Source organism: Sorex araneus, chromosome 1 (genome assembly GCF_027595985.1).
Source record: "Sorex araneus isolate mSorAra2 chromosome 1, mSorAra2.pri, whole genome shotgun sequence".
NCBI classification, from domain to species: domain Eukaryota; kingdom Metazoa; phylum Chordata; class Mammalia; order Eulipotyphla; family Soricidae; genus Sorex; species Sorex araneus.
In genome coordinates, this window is record NC_073302.1 from 392,893,282 (window position 1) to 392,916,343 (window position 23,062).

The following is a 23,062-nucleotide window of genomic DNA, read 5'->3' on the forward strand; positions in this document are numbered from 1 at the left end:
ACCTGAATAATAAGGTAGTGAGGGTGAAAAGGAAAGGACAATGTTTGTATTCTCCAGCTGTGCATTCCCTGCCCCCTTCTTCCCCCACAGGCCCCTAAACCCCAGTTAGAATGGCAGCAAGATCTAGCCTGGCACTAAGAGGTAAGAAAAACCATATGTTGGCGTTGTCTAGGAGGGGATGATGTGAAAAGGATTGTAATTTCTAAAGTTCTAATGGTTGCAATAATTAGTAAAGTTTTGACTTTTTCCTCCAGGGGGATCTTTGGTTTTTGTGTGAGTGACATTAGAAAGATTCTGTCTGTAAATAACAAAAGATTTTAGATAAGACCTTATCATTAAAGATCTTATTAGAACACAATTGGAAGGAAAATTTATTCAATTGCACAATGCAACTTTTAAAATACCCAAAATTAATTAAAAATATTAGAGAATTTAATTTTCCAACTGATTTTTTATTTTTGGTTTTTGGGTCACACCTGGCGATGCACAGGGGTTACTCATGCACTCAGGAATTACTCTTGGTGGTGCTCGGGGAACCATATGAGATGCTGGGATTTGAACCCGGGTCGGCTTTGTGCAAGGCAAACGCCCTACCCACTGTGCTACTGCTCCAGCCCCCTCCAACTGATTTTAAGAGACCCATATTAATTATTTATATGAAGAAGGCTGAATATTTTTTTCATATGATATTTCCCCTGAAGCCCCAACATACCAAATAGGCCTGATTTTCTACTATCTGTAAATTTTCTACTATCTTGTAAATTTTATTAGCTGGCAGAACTCATTTTAAGACAATAAGGAGTCCCACTGAGCTGGCTTCCTTCCCAAACCCTTTCACAGACCCAACGGTCAGTTTAGAAATCTTTCAACTTAATTGTGATTCAACAAATCAATAAACACATTTCTTATTTGTTTATGCAACAAACCCAAAGTTCAGTCATAAGATAGGACAAAAGGAAAGCATCAGTCTATTAATAGAGACCCACAAATTTCTCAAGCTCTGAAACTTCAGGTGGTGCCCTTGGCCAAGCTTCTCAATTTTCAACATATCCAGTAGGGCCACTCCCATCTAGAGTTGGAAAAGAGAGGGAAAGAAGAAGAGGAAAAGATATCGTGCTCAGCCTCCCATTTGGGTGCCCAAAAGAAGAGGTTTTCCTTGGACCCAGATCCTGAGGGTCTCAAGCATATGAAAAAAAGAATGGACTAAAGAATGAGACAGCTAGACAAGACCAAAGTGATTGCCCTTTAGAGAGTATTCTGGTCAGAGGGGCACAGCAGAGACCTCAAAGGTCTGCTAAGCACAGGCTCAGTGAACCTTTCATTTTTCTTAGGTATTCCTCAAGGGACCCTTTAGGCAAGGAGGTTAGGTCAGGCGTTCTATTATTTTTCAGACTGGTAAACTGGGGAATCTGGTGAGCTAGGTGAGGAGTGATTTTGGATGGGAAATTTAGGTACAGAGATCTCTGGTGTCACCCTGATTTGCCCCAGCCCCACTGGACCCAAGAAGTGCTACATTACCAGGGCATGCAGGCAATCTCAATCCCTGGCATCCCATATGGTCCCCCTGGGGGGCTACCAGGAGTGATCCATTAGTGTAGAATCAGTAGTAATTCCTGAACACCACTGAGTGTACCCTCCCACACACACACACTGTAACACTGTAGCACTGTCGTCCTGTTGTTCATCAATTTGCTTGAGCAGGCACCAGTAAGGGCTCCACTGTGAGACTTGTTACTGTTTTTGGCATATCAAATACACCATGGGTAGCTTGCCAGACCCTGCCATGAGGGCGGGATACTCTTGGTAACTTGCCAGGCTCTTCGAGAGGGGCAGAGGAATCGAATCTGGGTCGGCAGCGTGCAAGGCAAATGCCCTACCTGCTGTGCTATCGCTCCCGTCTGTGCCCACCCCCCAAAACCAAAACAATTTCTTTGAAGGATTTCAAATTTCTAGGTAACAGTGAACCAAATTGCAAAATTATTACAAATATCACAATGGGTTAATATCATTAATATTTAAAAAGCTCATATCAATGGATAAGAAAATTCAAGGCTTCCAATAGAAATGGACAAAAGACCAAAAAAAGGCAATTCACACTATGAAAATCAGGAGTGTACTGGTAAATAAAGAAAGGACTAATAAATTATTCAGACTAACTCCAAATACCAAGCATAATACAGACTTTTTTTTAAATGGAAATATCAAGTGTTCAACAGGGCACAAAATCTGGTTCCCACTAGTTTCAGGAGAATCCTGGACTCAGGCCAGAGCAAGGAGTTGTTCTTTGCAGGAAAGGAAAGTTAGGCTTAACCTCTGTCTTAACTAGGTTTCCCAGGTGTTCCCTACTCTAGGGAAAGGGAAAAATTCCAGGAGAAGAATCACTGTCACTGTCACTGTCATTCCATTGCTCATCGATTTGCTCGAGCGGGCACCAGTAATGTCTCCATTGTGAGACGTTGTTACTGTTTTGGTGGCATACCTGGCTGTGCTCAGGGTTTGCTTCTGGCTCTATGTGCAGTGATCCTTCCTGGGCGTGCTTGGGGAATCACATGTATTGCCAGGGATTGAACCCTGGGCAGCAGTTTGAGAAGCTAGGAGAAGAATAGCGAAGCAAAATAGTTAAATTTTGAGAGTCATGAGGAGGAGATGGAGGAGTGAGGGAGAAAGAAGGAGATATGTGCTGCTTAAGAGATAACGGGTTTCCTCCAGCGAGCACGCCTGAGGCTGAGATGTGGGCAGGATGCATGCAGTATGCATTTACACTGTTGGTTTTATAGTAGGGCTTACCCCAAAGTGAAACCTAGAACTTTCTAAGTAACGTGGGGTGCTGTCAAGGGGAAGAGTCTTGGGTTCTTAAATAATTGTTTTCAAGTCGTTTAGTTTCTCTTGAAGTGTATCTTTTCCTGAGGAAATCTAACCTTCTCTGGGTGGTGCCTCATTTTCTGCATCTCCCAAGAGCTCAATCTACACATCTCTAAGATATGTGTCTTCATGCCTTAGGGCTACGTTAGTGCTAGTGTTTGGGTATCTTCCATAACTGCTCTCTCACGGGGGGGGGGGGGTGCTAACTTGTTTGCCTTAAACAATTTTAAGTCTACAGAGCAAAGAAACTGAAAAAAGTAATGAAATGACAGAACTTTATTTAAAATTCAATAGACGTTACTCTGATCTTTAAACTATGTATGTCTTTGATAGAGATTTCACTTTAAGCTAAATCCTGTAGAAATCTTTTCTTCTTCTTCTTCTTCTTCTTCTTCTTCTTCTTCTTCTTCTTCTTCTTCTTCTTCTTCTTCTTCTTCTTCTTCTTCTTCTTCTTCTTCTTCTTCCTCCTCCTCTTCCTCCTCCTCTTCTTCTTCTTCTTCTTCTTCTTCTTCTTCTTCTTCTTCTTCTTCTTCTTCTTCTTCTTCCTCCTCCTCCTCTTCCTCCTCTTCTTCTTCTTCTTCTTCTTCTTCTTCTTCTTCTTCTTCCTCCTCCTCCTCCTCCTCCTCCTCCTCCTCCTCCTCCTCCTCCTCCTCCTCCTCCTCCTCCTCCTCCTCCTCCTCCTCTTCTTCTTCTTCTTCTTCTTCTTCTTCTTCTTCTTCTTCTTCTTCTTCTTCTTCTTCTTCTTCTTCTTCTTCTGCGGGTTACACCGGCGATGCACAGGGGTTACTCCTGGCTTTGCACTCAGAAATTACTCTTGATGGTGCTCGGAGGACCATATGGGATGCTGGGAATCGAATCCAGGTCAGCTGCGTGCAAGGCAAACACCCTGCCCGCTGTACTATCACTCCAGCCCCCATAGTATAAATCTTTTAAAATATTATATATCGCATTGCTTTAGGGAGGATTTAAGGCAGTTTACAAGGCTACACCCACTAAACCGAGATCACATTAACTAGAGGGAAAGCAAAACTAAGGGGGAATCAGAGAGCAGAAGCATGCATCAGAATAAAAATGCACGTTCTGAAGGGGAAAAAATGCTGTACATTTACCCCAAGTGAGTCACAGGACCAGTGTCAGTCTGCAAGAGATAAGCCTTTGCCGCCCTCCGGCTCTTCCCCCTCCACCCACCCCCCAACACACACAGAGGCACATACCTAACAGAATACAGAGAAACTAGTGACTCGGTAAAAGGTCTAATGAATAGTTGTAAAGAAAGACCTGAGGTCTGAAAGATAATACAGGGCTTAAGATACTTGACTTGCACTCACTGATCCAGGTTTGGTCCCCTGTAACACATATGGTATACCCAGGAGCATATACCCAGGAGTGATTCTTGAAGCACAGAGGCAAGCACACCTGCCCCACTCCTTCCCACCCCCGGCCCTGCAACAAAGCAAACAGCTGATTTTATGGCTAAGAAAAAAAATTAAAGTAAGATACATTAAAGAATGGAAAAGATTTATGGCTTTGAAATATGAGTAATTGAAAGAAATTAGGAAAGATACAAATAAAAAGTAAAGGAACTTAAACATTTTAAACTTCAGCAGTGAGCTGAGAGGTGAGAAGGGTAACTCAATATCTACACATTAAAGGTTATCAAGACATCCATTTCCCCCTAGGCTTATAAGAAATATGAAAATCTGTGATGTGAGTTAATGTCACTTGTCACTTGTCATCCTGTTGATCTTCGATTTGCTCGAGCGGGCGCCAGTAACGTCTCTATTCGTCCCTGCCGCATGGTAGTGTGGCCCAATGATATCTGCTCGCTCCAGGAACAGGAAGAGCCTGTTGTGAGTTTATAGTCAATAAAAAAAACAATAGTAAGGTAGTTGAGATAGAGAAGGGTCCATTATGACAATAAGAGTTAGAAATGATCACTCTGGACAAGAACTGAGTGTTTAAAGTAGGTAAAGGGATATACATGATAACCTTTCAACACTTCTTTTGCAAACCATAATGCCCAAAATGAGAGAGAGAGAGAGAGAGAGAGAGAGAGAGGAAGAGAGAGAGAGAGAGAGAAGAGAGGTGCCTGCCATAGAGGCAGGCTGGGGTGTGGGTAAATGCGGGGAGGTTGGAGGGAAACTGGGGACACTGGTGCTAGGAAATTACAGCGGTGGAGGACTGGGTGTTGGGATATTGTATGATTGAAACTCCATCATGAACAGCTTTGTAATGCTCTATCTCATGGTGATTCAATAAAAACAAACAAAATAAAACAATAGTAAATGGTAGCAGTAAACACAATGACATTACAACCACGTTAAAAACTGAAAAAAGAAACACTATGCCTTTAATAACTGGAATTAACATAAGATTTTTTAAAACGATCTGGGGAAAAACATTGATGCAATTGATCTGATAATTAAAATTCTTGAGGATTACACACTTTAAATACTGCTCATTACTACCCCGAAATGCCTGTTTTGATGGGCAGATCAAAGAAAAAAAAAAAGTCAAACTCAAAACTCCACCTGACTTGTAGCTAGTGCTGCTAGCATAGGAAGTTTAGCTCCTCTTAACTGTGGTAGTTCCCTTTGTCATGTGGTTTCAGTCAGTCAGCCGAGGTCAGACACAGACCAAAAATAATAGCATAAGATATTTCAAGAGGGAAGGCGGAGAAGCGGGAGAGAGGAGGAGGAGGCGTGGGTGGGGGGCGGGGGGGAGAACTGAGGGGGAAGCGGTTCGAGAAAGACAGACACAATATTTACATAATTGCTCTAGTAAATTGTATAAGAAAATTGTAAATTATCGTGAGCATTCCATTTTATTATTAGTTACTGCTGTTCATCTCTTAGGATTAAATGCACTCAAAGGCCTATGTGGATGAGAGGGAAAGAAAACAGGGTTGGGGCTGGAGAGAGAGTACAAGCAAGGTAAGGTAAGGCGTTTGCCTTTTGTGCACAGCCGACCCCGGTTCGATCCCCAGTCCCTGAGCACAGAGCCAGGAGTAAGCCCATGAGCACCGCTGGGTGTAGCCCCCAAACCGAAACAACAACAACAACAACAAAACCAACAGAAAAACACCCCGAAACATAGGGCTGCGGCACCAGGACCCCGCCACTGTCCGCCCCGGCAGCCGCGTCTCCAGGGTGAGAGACCGACCGGGGGACATGTGCGGGCATAGCTCTCGCAGCCCGAGTCCCTGGGGCTGATCCAGCGCCTCGACCTTTCCCGGCGGCGAGTAACCCTTCTGCCGAGGGGCCGAGAGATGGAGCCAGGACTCGCATCCAGGAAATCCAAACCTGTTTCGTAACGCTCGGCGGCGCGCGGCCGGGAGCCAGCCCGCGGGCCGCGCTGATTGGCCGGACCCCGGGTTCCAGGGCGTGTCGCCCACCACTCCCCGGCCGCAGGAAGCCGCCGCTCACTCCCACGGCGGCTCCCGCGGGCTCCGGGATCCCCCCGTGCTTGCCCTTCGCATCCCTCGGGTCTCGGGGCTGAGCTCGCTCAGAATCTCTTCCGACATCCTCCGCGGGGGCGGGCCGCAGAGGTAGGGGCGCCCGAGGATGGGGGCGCCGACGGGGAGAGCAGGAAGGGTCGGGCTCGCTCTCGTTTCCTGAGTTTGGTCTCCGTGGGAGAAGGGCTCGGCGGGGACGGGTGGGGACGCTCAGATTCCCCGGGAGAACTCGGAGGGGTGAGCCCGGGTCACTCGGGGAGCTCCAGGAGCGCCTTTGCGCTCGGGGCAGGCGGCGCGGAGTGAACCGCTTTCTCACCCACCCGCGGGACGCACCGTTCCGCCACCGCGGGGGAGGCGCAGACGGAGTCAGCTTCGGGCCGCTGTTGCCTTGGGGGGTGGGGGTGGGGGGGAGGCATCCCCGAGCTCGGGGCTCGGGTGTGTGTGCGGGGGATCCGCTGCGTCCTCCTGTCGCTCCGAGGGACCCCGCGCCTCCGCTTCCCTTCACCGGCTGTGGTTTCTCCTCAGGTCATAGCCATGGAGCTGGAGAGGGTCAGTAATGACAAAGTCCCGGTCCCGGAGAAGAACTTGGAAAAGAACATAAAAAGGTAGCCTTGCTTGTTTCGCTTTCCTATTATTATTATTATTTCACACACTTCCCCCCCGCCCCTCGGCCCCCGGTGGCTTGAAACTGTCGGGTGGATTTGTTGCTAGCCCCGGGCTCTGAAATGAACGAGGAGTGGGTTGCGTGGGGACGCTGGCTCTGAGGGGGCTGAGAGGCGAGCGCGCACGCGGCTCTGACCGCAGCCTGTGCATCCTTCCTCAGATACGCCCCGGTGAGCTGCTCCACCCAGCCCGCCTGCCCCAGACAGGCCAGGGTCACATCCTTTTGTCTCTTGTCACTTCTTTCGTTTTTTTTGGTTTCTAAATGAAGTTGCGGGTCCAGGTGTCTGAGCCCAGGGTTTGCGTGTTCTTGGTGATAAATCTCTTGACTTCTGGGGAAACGGCCACAGAAACAGTTGTGCGTCGGTGGCCTGGAACAGAGAAGCCCCAAGCCCAGACTTGGGGTGTTAACCTTATGTTGTAATGAGTAGAAGAAATTTGTAGTAGAAATTCTGAAACGACCGAAGGCTGCGAAACCAAAGAAGCTGGCATGATGTGAACTTTTGTTCTGAGTATATATATGTGTGTATATATATATACATACATACATGTATGTATATATATATACATATATATAATGTGGGTTAACGCAACACCTAAGGAAAAGAATTATTTTTAAGTACCTGTTGGATACGGTGCAGTATCTAGACAGGAAATTGTAAACTCCGTCTTACATTATGGCTCCACAGATGATTGTTAGTAGTATATAGCAAATCCTAATTGTAAGATCATTTAGGGTATTAATGGCATTAGAAACCAAGCTTTCAAGCATCAGAGAAAGGACACATAAATGTAGATGGATGCTGCATAATAATTTTTAATATCTTAAGTTAAAAATGAGAACTTCAGTATGAAATTCTGATTTTTTTTTCAGTAGTCCAATTTCTGTCCACTGAAAGGAACAGTACCAACAACTGTATTTTAATGCCAGATCTCGGTTTCCTAGTACCATTTCTCTGAGTCAGGAGGAGAGACTCAACATTTAAAGTGCTATGCCGCCTCACATTCTCTTTGTCTCTTAGCTAGAGAGGTGGGTAGATAGGAGGATACTAGCAGAATCTTGGGATGGTGCACAGCACACTGTATTTCTTTCCTCTAATTCGAAGAATTTTCCTCATTGAAAGAGTACATTCTCCATTGAGGAATGCTAATTCAAAATTTCCTGGAACTAGGAAAACGCAAAGTCAGACTGAAGTATCTTCTAGTAATCCCCTTCCCCCCTACAAACCCAAAGAAAGCGACATTTATTAGAATTATCAAAAAGAACACAAGGGCTGGTTTGAAGAGACTTCCTAATGTACAAAAGTCTGGGACAATTTGTGCATCAAAAAGAAAAAGTGTACTTTTGGAGGACTGAGTACAGTACCATCCATGTATCCTTTATTAAATCCAAGAGAATGAGGAGAACCAAAAGGATGAGAGAGTTAGAGAGAATAAGGGGAAGTCAGTTTATGTTTTGGGATCCACTTTTTTATGTTGATCAGGCAAGCTTCATCAAATGACTCTGTAACCATTCAGAAGCAAAAAATTGTGCTTAAGAAGGCACCTGCTTGAGCAAATCGATGAACAACAGAATGACAGTGATACAGTGATATAGTGGTAAGAATTATCCATATACTTACTAGTTTAATAAAGGAAAGTATTTTTTCCAGCAAAGTGATTTTTCTGTGACATGAGAGTACCTGGTAATATTTTGCAAAAGCATATGTCTAAATCCAGTTAAGTTTTTTTTCCCAGACAAATTTCTTGACTCATGCTGTCCCATAGAAATACAATGTAAGTCACATTTATAAGTTTTATTTTTCTAATAGCAATATTAGAAAGGTAAAAATGAACAGGCAGAATAAGTTTTGAAAATATATTTTATGGAGTGTAGTCTATCCAAAAGTAGTGTCATCTGGCATGTAATTAGATTTATAATGAAATAACCTACATTCTCATTTCATACTATCTTCACATCTTTTTTTTATAATTAGTGCACACATCAGTTTGGACTTATTCTGATGTAAACTTGTCCAGTGTGTAAAATATTTTATGACATTTTTTCCTCCAAAAAATTCATAGGGCCGTATTCTAGCAAATCTAAAGTTTAAAAAAAAAGTTGAAGAGACTTTTTAAAATTGGATCAGAACTACCACAAGTCATGCTTAAATTTTGATTGTTACCTTCCTGAAAAGGAAAACCTATAAAACCTATGGAAAACTTTATAAGAAATGTGAGAATTAGGAGATATCAAAATGGCTATTAATTTTCTTCAGTGTGATAATGGTAGGTATTCATGTTCAGTGGCATGATCTTTGACATTACTTTCAAAGGTCCAGCAAAATCTTAACAGTGATATCGTATATTTACTTATAAAGAAAATATGCATAAGATATTTATTGTTGCATCTAGGTCAATTTTATATGGGTGATTATTACTAGCCTTTCACTTGTTCTATTTATTGGGAAGTTCTCATAGTAAAAAATTCTTCACATAACGAAAAAGAAAAAGTACTCTATAGAGTATAAGGGTGGATATTTTCCTTTTTGCTGTGAATCATTTTTTTCTAAAAACTTTGTTCCTGTAATTACTTAAGACACTTAAGGGTATACTTAGGGCATAAACAATTAAGAATATTGGAGTAGGAAGTACTGAGGCTATGTGATAAAAAAAGGTAGACAAATTTATCTTGATCTATGTTTATTTTCATTTGTTATTCGTTACCTTAGTAGCTATAGTCGTGTTTTCTAATTGCTATTTGTTCAAGTTACTAAACTGTTCATCAACATTGATTTTAATCTTTGTCAATTAAAGTCTGTAATTGAACTTGGAATTATAAAGAAAGCTGTAGGTATTGTTTGGATAATAGTGCCTTTTAGAGTTCCTGTGTTCGTAAATAACATTATTTGTTAAAAATATGTAATGAGCAACATGGCTTTTGCCCAGAGCTGACAGAGATAATAAGTAATCTAGAAGGTGTGAGGGTCTGAGTGGTAGCATTTCCATGCAGTGCAGGAAGGATCTCAAAAGTCTTGAGATTGTACCATATATCTTGGTGTTGATGGGATAGACTCTTCAGTTCAGGGGCTAGACTTTTCATCTTGGCCTTGTCTAGCGCTGTGACATTTTGTGAGTTAGTTTATTTTGTTTACAGTTTTCTTAAAGGACAAAAATGTCCCGGCCTTCCAGAGGTTAAGATAAGATTAAATGACATCCTATAACGAGAGATAATTATTATCTTAGCCAGCATCTGGGCCTACGATAATACAAATTCTCCAGAATAGCAACAGTTTTAAAAAATGTCATAATAAAATAGAAAACTTACTATAACTCAATTTTATGTGACTATTTTTCTTTTGCTCTGGTTCAGGGACCCTGAAACCATGCTCTTTTCCTGGGGATATTGTGAAACACAACTTGAAGGGTTATGTTTATATACTTTGTGTATTTTCACATCTGTTTAACATCTCTTTAGAACCAAATACAGAGTAAACTCTGTATTTTTTCCCCCTCTGAGAAGTCTTTTCAGCTCTGACCTCCCTTAGCGTAAAGAACAAAGATTAATTTGCTTTTATGAACTTGGAAAATCTGTGTAAAAATAATCTGATTCTTTTTCTGAAAGTCTTATGTTTGTTCATACTGAATATAGGTGCAAGACTGGTTATGGTTGGTTTGCTTTCTTGTTCCAGGTGGCAGTTAAAAAGAGTGGAAAACCGGTTATAGGGTTCAGGTCACTTGGTTATGGGCTAAATAGAACAACTGACCTTGTGCTTAAGGACAGCTTTTTGACGGTCATGAAGCATCTTTTTGACCATAGGGGTTTTTTTATTTCATTTTTTAAAAATTTCATTTCTTTCCATAATGGTCCATCTAGAGCTCCAGACATCCTTTCAGAATTAGATTTGCTCAGAGAGTAATTTAATTATTTTTCTTTTTGCGTGAGCTTACACTGAGCATCTGATTACCATTAATCTTCATTAGAAGTAAAGATAGGAGAATACCTATTGTTAGAATTACTTAAGTGATAAGGATATAGATTATAGAGAGAATAAATAATTTTCTAATAATAAATAAAAACAGGAATCTGTCTTTTTATATTTTGTAATTGCTAAAGTTGTTTGTTTTTGTTTATATTAATAATAGAAGATTAGGAAATACCAAAACTACAAGGAAGGAAATATTTTGATGGATCTCTCAATTGCAAATGATACCTGTATATATGTATTTATATTTAAACTTCATAAATGGGATAATGTTGTTAACCTGTTTCTTTGCTGAATGATAAAGATATGGTATTTTATTATTCAATTAAAGATACATAAATAGTGATTAGAAATGTCTAATTTCTAAAGTTTTGTGTAATAAAATTTTTATTTTTTCAGCAAAAAAGATGGGAAGGAAGAAAAGAAACCAACTGTTGGTGTTTTTGCAATGGTATGTCTGAATTTATTCATTATTCAGGATACTTGTGAATTTAACTTTTCTTTACCTTTTTTTTTTCTTTTTTGGTCAAACCTGGCAATGCTCAGGATTACTCCTGATCAAACCCTGGTTGGTCGTGTGCAAAGCAAATGCCCTCCCTGCTGTACTATCACTCCAGCCCCTTCACTTTACTTCAGTCACACATGGATTTAGGTGTGGGTTTCAGAGATGTAATTGGTTCAAAGTATATCTATCTGAATTTTTTCTCTTGGGGCCACTCTTGACAGTGCTCAGGGCTTCTCCTGGCATAGTGCTCTTGGGGTCTTTGTGGTGCCTTTCCCAGGTGGCAGTTAAAAATAGAAACCTGGGCTTCCTGCCTGAAAAGCTTCCATTCTATCTTGTCGAGCTTTCTCCTTGGCTCTGGTGTGAAATATTTCCCCCTAAGAGTGTAGACTAAAATGTACCATGGGATTGGAGCCTGAAAGACTGCCAAACCAATTAAGTCTGGCACTCAAAATCGTTCTGTCAAGTCAAATGTCAATTCACACCAGACATTTTTGGGATTTTTTTTGTTTGTTTGGGGGCCACACCTAGCGAAGTTCTGGGCCAACTCCCGACTCTGCACCCAGGAACGACTCCTGGCCATGGCGGAGTGCGTATAAGATGCCAAGAATAGAACATGGGTCGGCCACATGCAAGGCAAGCACCCTACTGCTGTACTATCACTCTAGCCCTACAGATCAGACATTTTAAAAACGTATGCATGTGTGTGGGGGGGGCGGGGGGGGGAAGTGGTGGGCAGGATGTATATTTAAGAAATTTACAAATTTATTTGGCCTACCACCCTCTTTTTGGAAAAAAATTATTCAGCAGTACCCTGGGGATCAACCTTCTTTAAGTGAACAGAGAATGCCTCCCAGTTGCATCCACAACTACTACAACCCCCTGTTGGAGCTGGATCATTCCTGTGCACTTTGTTGGGGGGTGTTGGGGGATGAGGAGGATGAGGTAGGGGTTCTGGGGTGGGGTGGGGGTTGGCATCACCTACTTTGGTAAACACATGGTATATCATGTGATATGGATATTAGGGAACTGAATGCAAAATTAGTTATAGAAAACAGTTGCTGGATTTTTTTTCACACAGCTTTCTGTGGTTATTTTGTATAATTTTCTTCTTGTACCACTGCAATTGTTCTGTCTCTGGGTCTCTCTTTTGTTCTATTTCAAGTTTCTTTGGAAATTTGGGGAGATGTGCTTATATACATTCGGGTTATTCTCAGAGACAATCTCGTTGACCAGTTAATAGTTTTGGTTGGTTTAGGTTTAATTCTTAGTGTTTTGTATTGAAAGATTATTTATCTTAAGATAAGGGTTTTTTTCAAGATTTCATTTCAACTGAGTAATTCTGATAGCAAAACATTTTATCTTTTGTAAGTTTTTATTTTATAGCTTAAAACTTAGTTTTAGAACAGATTTAATATAGAGAGTTAATATCAGTATAAAGATACCAAAAAAATTAGAATCTGGAGTTATTTTTACTTTTTTAAATGGCATTTGCCTTGCACGCAGCTGGCCTAGGTTCGATTACTCTGTCCCTCTCGGAGAGCCCAGCAAACTATCAAGAGTATCCTGCCCACATGTCAGAGCCTGGCAAGCTACCCGTGCGTATTCCATATGCCAAAAACAGTAACAGCAAGTCTCACAATGGAGACGTTATTGGTGCCTGCTCGAGCAAATCGATGATGAACAATAGGACGACAGTGCTACAGTGCTTACGTGTTTTGAAGCCACACTGAGTGGTGCTCAGGGACTGTTCCTTGTTTTGTGCTCAGGAGTGACTCAAGGGACCTTATGTGGTACTAGGAATTCAGACTGGTAGGCAGGATGGAAGGATGCAAGGCAAATTCTGCAATCTCTGTCTTTGGCCCACCATCGGGAATTTCAGTGTTGATATGTATAATGTTAGATGTCAGTGATGTTTGAAATACTCCATAATGACTCATTTAATCCTTAATCTCTTTCTGATATATGCTATTTTATCCTAATTTTGTAGAATAGAAAAATTATTTTGTTGGGGTGGTAGTGTTGGAATGTTGTATTCATGAAACTCATGGACAGTATTGTAAAATTGTAAGTCTCGGTAAATTCAAACACTGTCACTATCACTGTCATCCCGTTGCTCATTGAGTTGCTCAAGTGGGCAACAGTAACGTCTCCATTTTGAGACTTGTTACTGTTTTTGGCATATTGAATATGCCACGGATAGCTTACCAGGCTCTGCTATTCGGGCGAGATACTCTCGGTAGCTTGCTGGACTCTCCGAGAGGGGCGGAAGAATCGAACCCGGGTCGGCCTCATGCAAGGCAAATGCCCTACCTGCTGTGCTATCGCTCTAGCCCGAATCCAAACAAACAGAAACTAGATCAACCAAATAACTATTGCAGAACTGATTATTAAGAAATTTGGGGAGTGTTTTGTTAAGGCTAAACTTGGCAGTACTCTGGGCTATTCTTAGAAGTGCTTGAGGGGAGACTATGGTGCTGGGCATGAAGCCCAGGATTCTAGCATGCAGAACTCCAGCTCTGAGCCCTCTTCCTGGCCCCACATACGATCCCTCTAGCACTGCCATCAGTTATTCCTAAATGCAGATCCAGGACTAACCCCTGAACATCCCCAGGTGAAGACCAAAAAACAAACCAAAATAATACAAAAGACTCAAACTTTCCCACTTGCCTCTATTTGTATCAAAACTTGTTTCAACAGTTACAGAGCTTAGAAGTAGAATAAAATCTAAAGTGGGCAGGTGGGAGGCCTTGAAATAAGGCAAAGAAAGCACTTGGCCTTAAAGTTCCATCACAGAATCCTGCTGAAGATTCAACTCTGAGTTCTCTGATTTATGTATTTTATTGAAATGCCGATTTGTACAAAATTATAATAGAGTTTAGAGGTTTCCACTGTGCTGACTCTTATTAAACACTTCTCTGTGTTATTTAACTTAATTATCTGTGTGTTATTTAACTTAATTTGTTGTGGGGGCTTATTGAAGAAGCAGATCCAGAGCAGTTCAGGACTGCATTAAGGTCCCAGGGCCCCTAGTCACATAGGGACACTTAGGCTTTGCCTCAGTCTCCTCCTGTTTTGACTAGACTTCAATTGATTAAACATTTATCTACCTGGAATTATAGTGTTCTTTGTTGATACTGATATCCTCTGACCACACAGTCATTTCTTGATCATTAAAGACTTTACCACCTGGATCAGTGTCTTTCCCTTTCTGTCCCGATCCTCCTGTTATCTTGGATAACCTTTATGGCATTTTATGGATATCTGTTCTTTGACCTTCATAACTGCAATAATCTTTATCTTCCCTTTACCTCAGTCATCCACTCACCCACTTGCCTAGAGATATTGTTACACAGAACTGTTCTTCCAAAATATGTGGAAGAGAATTAAGTGAATTAACCATCCATTTCCTCTCTTTTTAATTTGCTCACTATTCTCTCTGGATTTTTAGCTTCTATGCCTATTGATTTCCCATCAACTTCTTCCTATTTTTATAATAGAGGCATTGTCTGGTTCTTAAAATTAATCACAAATTTGTTCTTTGACTTCTGTGTCTTCAATCTTCCCAGAACCTTACATCATTTTCTTTCTTTTTTTTTTGTATCTATTATCTTTCCCTCTCAACTGGGTCTTCCCATTGGCATTTACACATCAATATCTCTTACTTTCACTGAAATTTTTTAATCTGAAATTTTTTAATTTTTAAATTCTTTATCTGGCTTCATACACTGGAGTTGTCTTTGTATTCTGTTTCTCATGCAAGTCATAACAAATTCCTAACAAATTATAAACTGGCGTTTGACTCCATCATTTACCAAATTTAGTGGACATGTTTGGATTTAATATTGACCTTTATGTAGTACTTGACCCAGTCTGAAAAACTTATTTTTTTCTCTTGACTTCTGTGATGCCACACTAAATTTCCTCCTGGCTCTCTTTATAGATCTTGTCATTGCCTGTGAAGAAGCCATCAATCCCTTATCTTAGGAGTCAGTATTGGCATTTTCCAAACTGTTTTCATACAGAATTGTTTTCTCATAGTCCTGTCACTACAGTATTTTTTCTTTATATTCAGTGGTATTCACTATAAATTCTTGTTTAGTTTTGCTTCTTCTCTGGAGATTTTGGCATTTTATTGCTTTCACTCCATTTGCTCAATGCTCACTAGAATTATTCTGTTTTGGTAACCATTTTAATGACTTCTAAACTTAACCTTATTTAGCCTCATCAGTCCCAATAACCCTTGTTCTTTTTAATTATACTTGTCCTTTGGACTTATTATCTGGGTGAACTCCCATGTGTGAAGTTGTAACTTCCTATTTAATCATCTTCAACCTCACCTTCTGACTTGTTCTAACCTGGCCAGTCCTTCTCCACCTCACGCCCCTTATCTTCCGCAGGCCCCACCTCATGCTGTATATTCATTCCTATTGCCGCTATAGCAAAGTACAACTAACTTACTAGTTTAAAACAGCACCAATTTATTATCTTACCATTCTGGAGCCAAAGTCTCATAGAGTTAAAATTATGTAGTCAGCAAGACAGTTCCTACTCGAGGTTCTAAGAATCTTTTTCTCTTCTTTTCTCAATTTCTGGACCCATGCATAACTAAATACCAGCCTCACTTCTTATATCGCTTGATTTTATTTGTTTTTTGGCCACAGCCCATGGTGCACAGGGCTTACTTCTGGCTTTGCTCAGGGAGCACTCCTGGCTGTACTTGGGACCATATGGTGTTCTAGGATTGAATCTGGTTGGCTTCTTGTGCAAGGCAAGCTAGCACTCTGCCCACTGGCCCCAGCCCCATCGTTACATCTTTTGAACTGTTTACTTCATTGTCATTTTTTTCTGTTACTCTTAATTCCTAAAAATATCCTGATGATTGCTTTGGGCCTACTTGTTTAATCTAGAAAATTATGGGTCATCCTTTGTATTCCATCATTATGGAACAGAATACATGGAACTATGATCTGTCATCTCAGAAAAACTGTTTTTGAGGAATCATGCATTTAATGCATTCCTTTTCCCATCACTATTGTGACTTAATTGTGTTCATTTCACATTTAAGCTAATGCCATGAGACAAGATCTTTGCTCTAAACTTTATTGTTGTTGCTGTTGTTTTCTGTTTGATTTTTGGGCCAAACCCAGCAGTGCTCAGGACTTCCTTCTTATTCTGCACTCAGGGATCCTCTTTTCCCTGACAGGTAACCATTTGAGGTGATAGGCATTGAAGCAACTTGGGCTGCATGCAGTACAAGCTTCCTACCCGCTGACTGTACTATCTCATGCCCTGTTTTAAATTTTCTTAAAGCAACAAAATATATCTCCTCAATGGTGTCCTCAGAGTGGCCTTTGGTAGTTAAGATTTTTCTTTCCTTTTTTTTTTTTTCTTGGCCTCACCCATTTATTATGCTCCTGGCTCTGTGCTCAGGGATCACTCCTGGCAGGGCTCATGGGGCCATAGAGGGATTGTCTGAGATTGAACCCATATTCCTGTGTATAAGGCAAGTATCCTACCCACTGTAGTTTTGCTCTTTTTTTTTCATTTTTTATTTGTTATTTATTTATTTCTTTTGAATGAGATAGTTACAGACTTACAAACTTTAGTGATTACATTTCAGTCATACAATGATCCAGTACCCATCTCTCCACCAGTACCCATTCTCCACCACCAGTGTTCCTAGTATCCTTCCCCCCACTCTCTCCCCACTCCCTCCTCTTTCCCCCTGTGCCTCCCCCTCTCTGCTTTTGTGGCAGGCACAATTCCGTTTTACTCTCTCTCTCCTTTTGAGTGTTATGGTTTGCAATACAGGTAGTAAATGGTCATCATGCTTGGTCTGTAGTTTGCTTTCAGCATACATCTCTGTTAGCCCTCCAAGCATCATTCACTTATTGGTCCTTTCTCTATCCCAGCTGCCTTTTCCCCCAGCATGTGAGGCTGGCTTCCAAGCCGTGGAGCGATCCTCCTGGCCTTATCTCTATTATCCTTGAGTGTTAGTCACCCATTATATTACTTTATATTCCACAAATAAGTGCAGTCATTCTTTTTTTTTTTTTTAATTGAATCACCATGTGGAAACTTACAGTGCTTTCAGGCTTAAGTCACAGTTATACAACGCTGTAACAACCATCCCTTCACCAGTGCCCATATTCCACCACCAAAAAACCACACAAACCAGTATACCTCCCTTCCCGCCCCCGCGCCCCCCCCAACTGATAAATTTCACTTTACTTTCTCTTTACTTTGATTATATTAAATATTTCAACAAAAGCCTCACTATTATTGTTAGGAGTTCCCCACTAGAGTCAGACTTGTTGTGAAGAGATATGAGGTCTTGGATTTCTGTATTTTAGCAACTAAGTCCAGGGAAATTTCTTCCAGATATTGGATCATTTCAAGCTTGTAACTCTCATCTGTGGTCCTCATAATATGGCGGTCACCACGCCCTCCCCTCCCCTCCTCCCCGCAAGGAAAAGTCGAGAGGAAAAACCTTTCCCTTCCTGGGCAGGCATGGGGCTGCGGCTTAATTCTCAGTCTGGAGACACTCTGCAAGGAGCTGCCGGTACCAAAAGTAGTTTAGCTGGCCTCTGGAGTCATGCTCGTGCAGCTGCGGAGAGGCCGCACATGTGCAGCCCCCGGGATCACATCTCCGAGGCCATCGGGGGCTGGTGCCGCCCACCTTCCTGAGAGCACCCTCGAGTTCCATTGCTGCAGTTTGTAACTCTCATCTGTGGTCCTCATAATATCAAGTGCAGTCATTCTATGTCTTTCCCTCTCTCTCTGACTCATTTTACTTAGCATGATACTCTCCATGTTGATGTAGTATTGCTTTGAGTCCCATCAATATTCTTCTTGATTAAAAATCTTTTAGCAAATTACATGCTTTTTTGCCTATGAAATCATGTAATCTCACTGCAATTTAGATGGAATTGAAGGACAACATGTTATGTAAAGTTAGTCTGAAGGACAAATATTGGGTAATCTCACTTTTCTGTGGTATGGAGAATAACAGGACAAGGGAATTCAAGGTATCAAAGGGATGAATAGATTATTCTGGTTCTGAGACTATAGAACTGAGGACAAAGAAGGGAAGAAACTAAGGGGAAGAGTTTAGACGAGGCAAACAGGAGATAAGAGGGGCAGGGAGAAAGGGTCTTGTTCACATTGGTGCTGTGAGCTGTGTTATATCTGTATATCTGAACCACAGAGCCAGTGAAACTGAAAGCATGAAATCTAAACTACAACAACCAAACTTTAAAATGTGCTTGTTAATGACACAGGCTGGGGGTATGGAGGGAAACTGGGGACATTGGAGCTGGGAAATTAGTGATAATGTTGCTGTTGGAACATCTCCTGAAACTCAGCTGTAAATGCCTTTATAAATCACAGTGTCTCATTAAAAAAAAATTACAGTCTGGTATATAGCTTAAAGGGTATTAAAATATGTTGAACATCAAGTCTTAAGTCCCACATAGCCAGGAGTAACCTTTAGGCCCCTACATGCTACAGGGAAAATGCTCCCACAATCTGTTAATCGAAAGTGACTTCTATTACTGAAAATCAGAGCAAATACTGCCCTATATTTTAATTTGTGAATCACTAAAGACTTTTAAAGTTTTCCAGAATGTACCGTTCATCTTAGTAAATTTCTTGTATGAAAAGACTGCGTGGTCCAATATGAAGAAGGTCTCAAATGATCATTTCGAGTTAAGCTATTCTAATAGCTTATTTCTCTTGGACCAGGGTGGGAGCAGTAGTTATCGGAAAAAAATGTTTGGATTCTAGATATATTTTAAAAGTAGATCAAACTATTAAAAATAAAACTTGTTTCTTAATTGCTACTACTCTACTTTTTCTTCAGTTTCGTTATTCAAATTGGCTTGAGAAGTTATATATGGCACTGGGGACGTTAGCTGCCATCATTCACGGAGCTGGACTCCCCCTAATGATGCTGATCTTTGGAGATATGACAGATAGCTTTGCATATGCAGAAAACAGACCAAATGGAACTTCAAATAATACTCCAGGTTGGTATTGCTTATTGGTACTGATTTCATCAACACTTAAAGAGCAGTCATTTAGATTGATGTTTGTGGAGCCCTTACTGAATATCGGGCTAGAGTGTGTAGTACAATTGGAGATGCAAGTTCTGTGCTATAGTCCATATTTATAATGAGTTTGTGAAGCTATTATTTATAAGCATTTAGAATGTACTGTGAAGTTCTAGTAGAGAAAAGTAGAGAAAGAAATTTATGTGAAGTCAAAGTAACTTAGAAATTATCAGAATGAGGTATAGGAACCTAATTTATCCAAATTAGGATTGCATAACAAATTGAGTAATAAGCATAAAAGTTATGAGATTCTCTGACAAACTGAATATTAGTACAAGAGAGCAGGGTTTAGAATAATTTTGAAAATTCTGCTGTTTCTGGTCGTGCTCAGGGCTCACACCTAACTCTGTCACTCCTGGTGGTTTTGGGAGACCATATGTGGTGTCAGGATTCAAACCAAAGTCAACCACTCTTCCAACTCACTGTACTATCTCTCCAGCCCAAGTTTAAAATTTTTAGTCTGAAAAACTGAAATTATGATCCACATAGGTGAGGAAGGGATTACAGGTTTGGGCAATAAATAATAGAAATTTAATTTTACACATGTTACAAGTTGAGTACTTTAAAACATGTTAAAATGAACAAATAGGATTGAATATAACCTTTGGCCAAGCATAGACTGATATGAACTGAATTGCTCAAAGGCTTACAAATAAGTTGCAGACAGATGGTACAAATATTGAAAATGCATATTTTAGACTACATTTGAGAAGTAATATCACTTAGCTTTCACAGAGACCCTTTTCCCAGAAATATGCATTAAATTTGAGTGCATTATAGATCCTTTTAATGCCCATTTGTTGGTCCTAGTAGCATTTTGCTTATTTTTTGTTCTAAAGAACATATTGGCTTACCCTGAGGCAAGACTGCTTCAGTTCAGTTGACATATAAGTGCAGGTAATAAGAGGGTAGAGGAAATTTTTCAATATTATGTAAAATTCTTATATATTACTTCCCTTTGTAGCACTCAAAGGTCCCTGGCAAAGGTATTTCACTAGCCTTTGAACTAACACATCTCTTTTATATCATTCACCAAAAGGAAGTTATTTTTTGTAAAGTTAGCTTTTTAGCACTCTATAATGGAAGAATAAATATTTCTGTGCTGTGTGGTAACTCAACGGATTTAATGTTGACTTTTATGTTCATTCTGATTCTACTTTGTTGTGAAGTTCAGACACACTCATTTATCTAATAGTATAGGAGGGTTTACATGAATCATTTTATGCCCTTGTGTGTGCTGCATTAAACGTCAGGTGTTGAACTCAAGTGCTAAAACTTGGTCCATTTTGGGAAGAGCATGCTGTTAATGGATGCAAGACACTAATAGATCTGAACTCTGATGGACCACCAGTAAACTTAGCTTGAGCTGCGCCTAGTTATGCCTTTTTTATTTTAGGCCCACATCAGGTGCTACTCCCACCTTAGTGCTTGTCAGTCCCTCAACCACACACTGCTGGGAATTAAACCTGGGCCTTCTGTATGTAAAACCTGTGTTCCAATCAACTGACCTATATTTTAGCCTCTATATTTGTTAGTTTACATTAACTGTTGTCTGTAATGATTTTCTCAACCTTTCTTTCAGATTGTGGCCCCCTGTGTTTTTCTTCCTGTGGTAGCCCTGGTCTACTAAGTGGCCTCTTTCTCTCTTCCTGTGGTCTCCCATTTCTGCAGTTTTCACCTGTGGTCCCCTTAGATATATGTTGGAGGCCCATGGGGAGCCATTTAGCCCCTGGTTGAAAAACACTTGTCTTTATTTTTAAATTTTCTCAGATAGGAATTGAATTTTACTCTTTTCAGGAAACATTAATATATTTTTAAAACATTAATGTTTTTAAATGAAGCACTTCCTATGACTGTTGACTTTACCTTGTTATGATGTTTGAATATTATTTGAAACTGAAGTTCTAGTATCTGTTAACCTCAGTAAAACTGATAATGGAACACACTTGTCCCAATTCATTTACATATTATTTGACTGCATTTAAACCCACAGTGGCAGAGTAGAAAAGACAAAAAAGAGATTATTTATCATCTATACATCCTAATAGGACTGGAGCGATAACACAGCGGGTAGGACGTTTGCCTTGTACATGGCCGACCTGGGTTCGATTCCTCCATCCCTCTAGGAGAGCCCAGCAAACTACTGAGAGTATCCCGTCCACACGGCAGAGCCTGGCAAGCTGTCCGTGGCGTATTCGATATGCCAAAAACAGTAACAACAAGTCTCACAAAGGAGACATTACTGGTGCCTGCTCAAGCAAAATCGATGAACAATGTGATGACAATGCTACTACATACAACCTAAAAGGTTTATTATCTGGGACTTGACAGGGAAAAAAAAGGCTGCTAATTTCTGAGGTAGGATATTGAATGGTGATTATGGTCAGTGAAATCCCTATTAATCCATTCTTTTTATGCATCAACCATTGTTCATATCCTAACTATTCATTTCCAGTCCCGCTAAGCAGAAGGGATGGACTAATGAATCAACAAATGCAGTTGGATACAATTAGTGCTATATACAACTGTAAAAAACTAAAGCTCGCCAGGGGCGCGAGCACTCTCGGGCTCTCCGGGCGGCTCTGTCTCACCACCCGCGTTCGGTGCCCCGGAACCGCTGTGTGTGCTGTCGGTCAAGGGCAGGCAACGGAAGGAAGAAGGCCTGACTGGTTGCTCGATCAGTTTATTTCATTCTCTCTCCCTGCTTCTCTCCCGGCTCTCCGTCTCTCTCTCAGGATCTGTGGATCTGGCCCCCGTGGATCTGGCCCCGCAACCCACTCTTACAGCCTAGTTAAATCTCCACAGCATGAGGGGGTTGGGGCATACACATAGGTGTGGTCACCATCAATAGCGTAAGGTTCCTTTCCCTTAGGGGATGCTTCTCCTAGGACTTAATTCTCTTTCAGCAGGAGGATCCACCCAAGGGCGGAGTCCCATGAATGTGTTTCTCTTCTCCTCAGCCAGCAAACATATAAGAATTCATAATATTAATTATTTTGTATGGACACAATAAGAGATGCATTAAAGCTTATAGAATTGCTCTCCTGGGGCCATCTCAATCTCAGACTACAGTGCTCAGGCCAGATCAGTCTTTCCTATCCCTGGCAGGGTCCCAGTCTCATAATTACTATTGGATCATGACAGCATTTGTCTATGATCAAGCTCTTAACTTATAGTTAAGAATTAAGCACTTTGGCCAGGCCCATCTCGATGCCAGGGTAGCACATAACTCACCGCTTGCCCTGGATCCTTCCCGTCCCATGTCGGGGACCCTACTTTGGGGTGCTACTAACTGAGGGCAACTGAGGCTTAAGTAAGGAGAAAGCAGATGCCCGGGAGGGAATAATATTCGAGGCCAATTAATTCCCAAGTTATAAAAACATAATATTGTCTTCTTGTGTCTATACAAAACAGACATAGCTTTAAAGTAAATTATTCAAAAGGCACAGGAAGAGGAGAAAGGCAATATTAACTTATATAATATAAATTCAGTATCCTAGGAAGG

The 23,062-nt window shown here is 41.0% G+C and overlaps 1 protein-coding gene across 3 annotated transcripts in view; it reads left to right on the forward strand.

Moving 5' to 3' along the window:
• The window catches only part of ABCB1 (ATP binding cassette subfamily B member 1), a 229,913-nt gene that overhangs the window by 121,390 nt on the left and 85,461 nt on the right, over positions 1-23,062 (forward strand). The window contains exons 1-4 of one of the 3 annotated variants that reach the window (XM_055137666.1): positions 6,255-6,409; positions 6,842-6,921; positions 11,341-11,392; positions 19,308-19,473. In XM_055137666.1, the coding sequence (XP_054993641.1) occupies positions 6,851-6,921; positions 11,341-11,392; positions 19,308-19,473 (289 nt within the window). In that variant the 5' untranslated portion in view covers positions 6,255-6,409; positions 6,842-6,850. Of the gene's footprint in view, positions 1-6,254; positions 6,410-6,841; positions 6,922-11,340; positions 11,393-19,307; positions 19,474-23,062 lie in introns of those variants that run through there. The other 2 variants (XM_004602277.2, XM_055137510.1) reach the window with 2 other exon arrangements.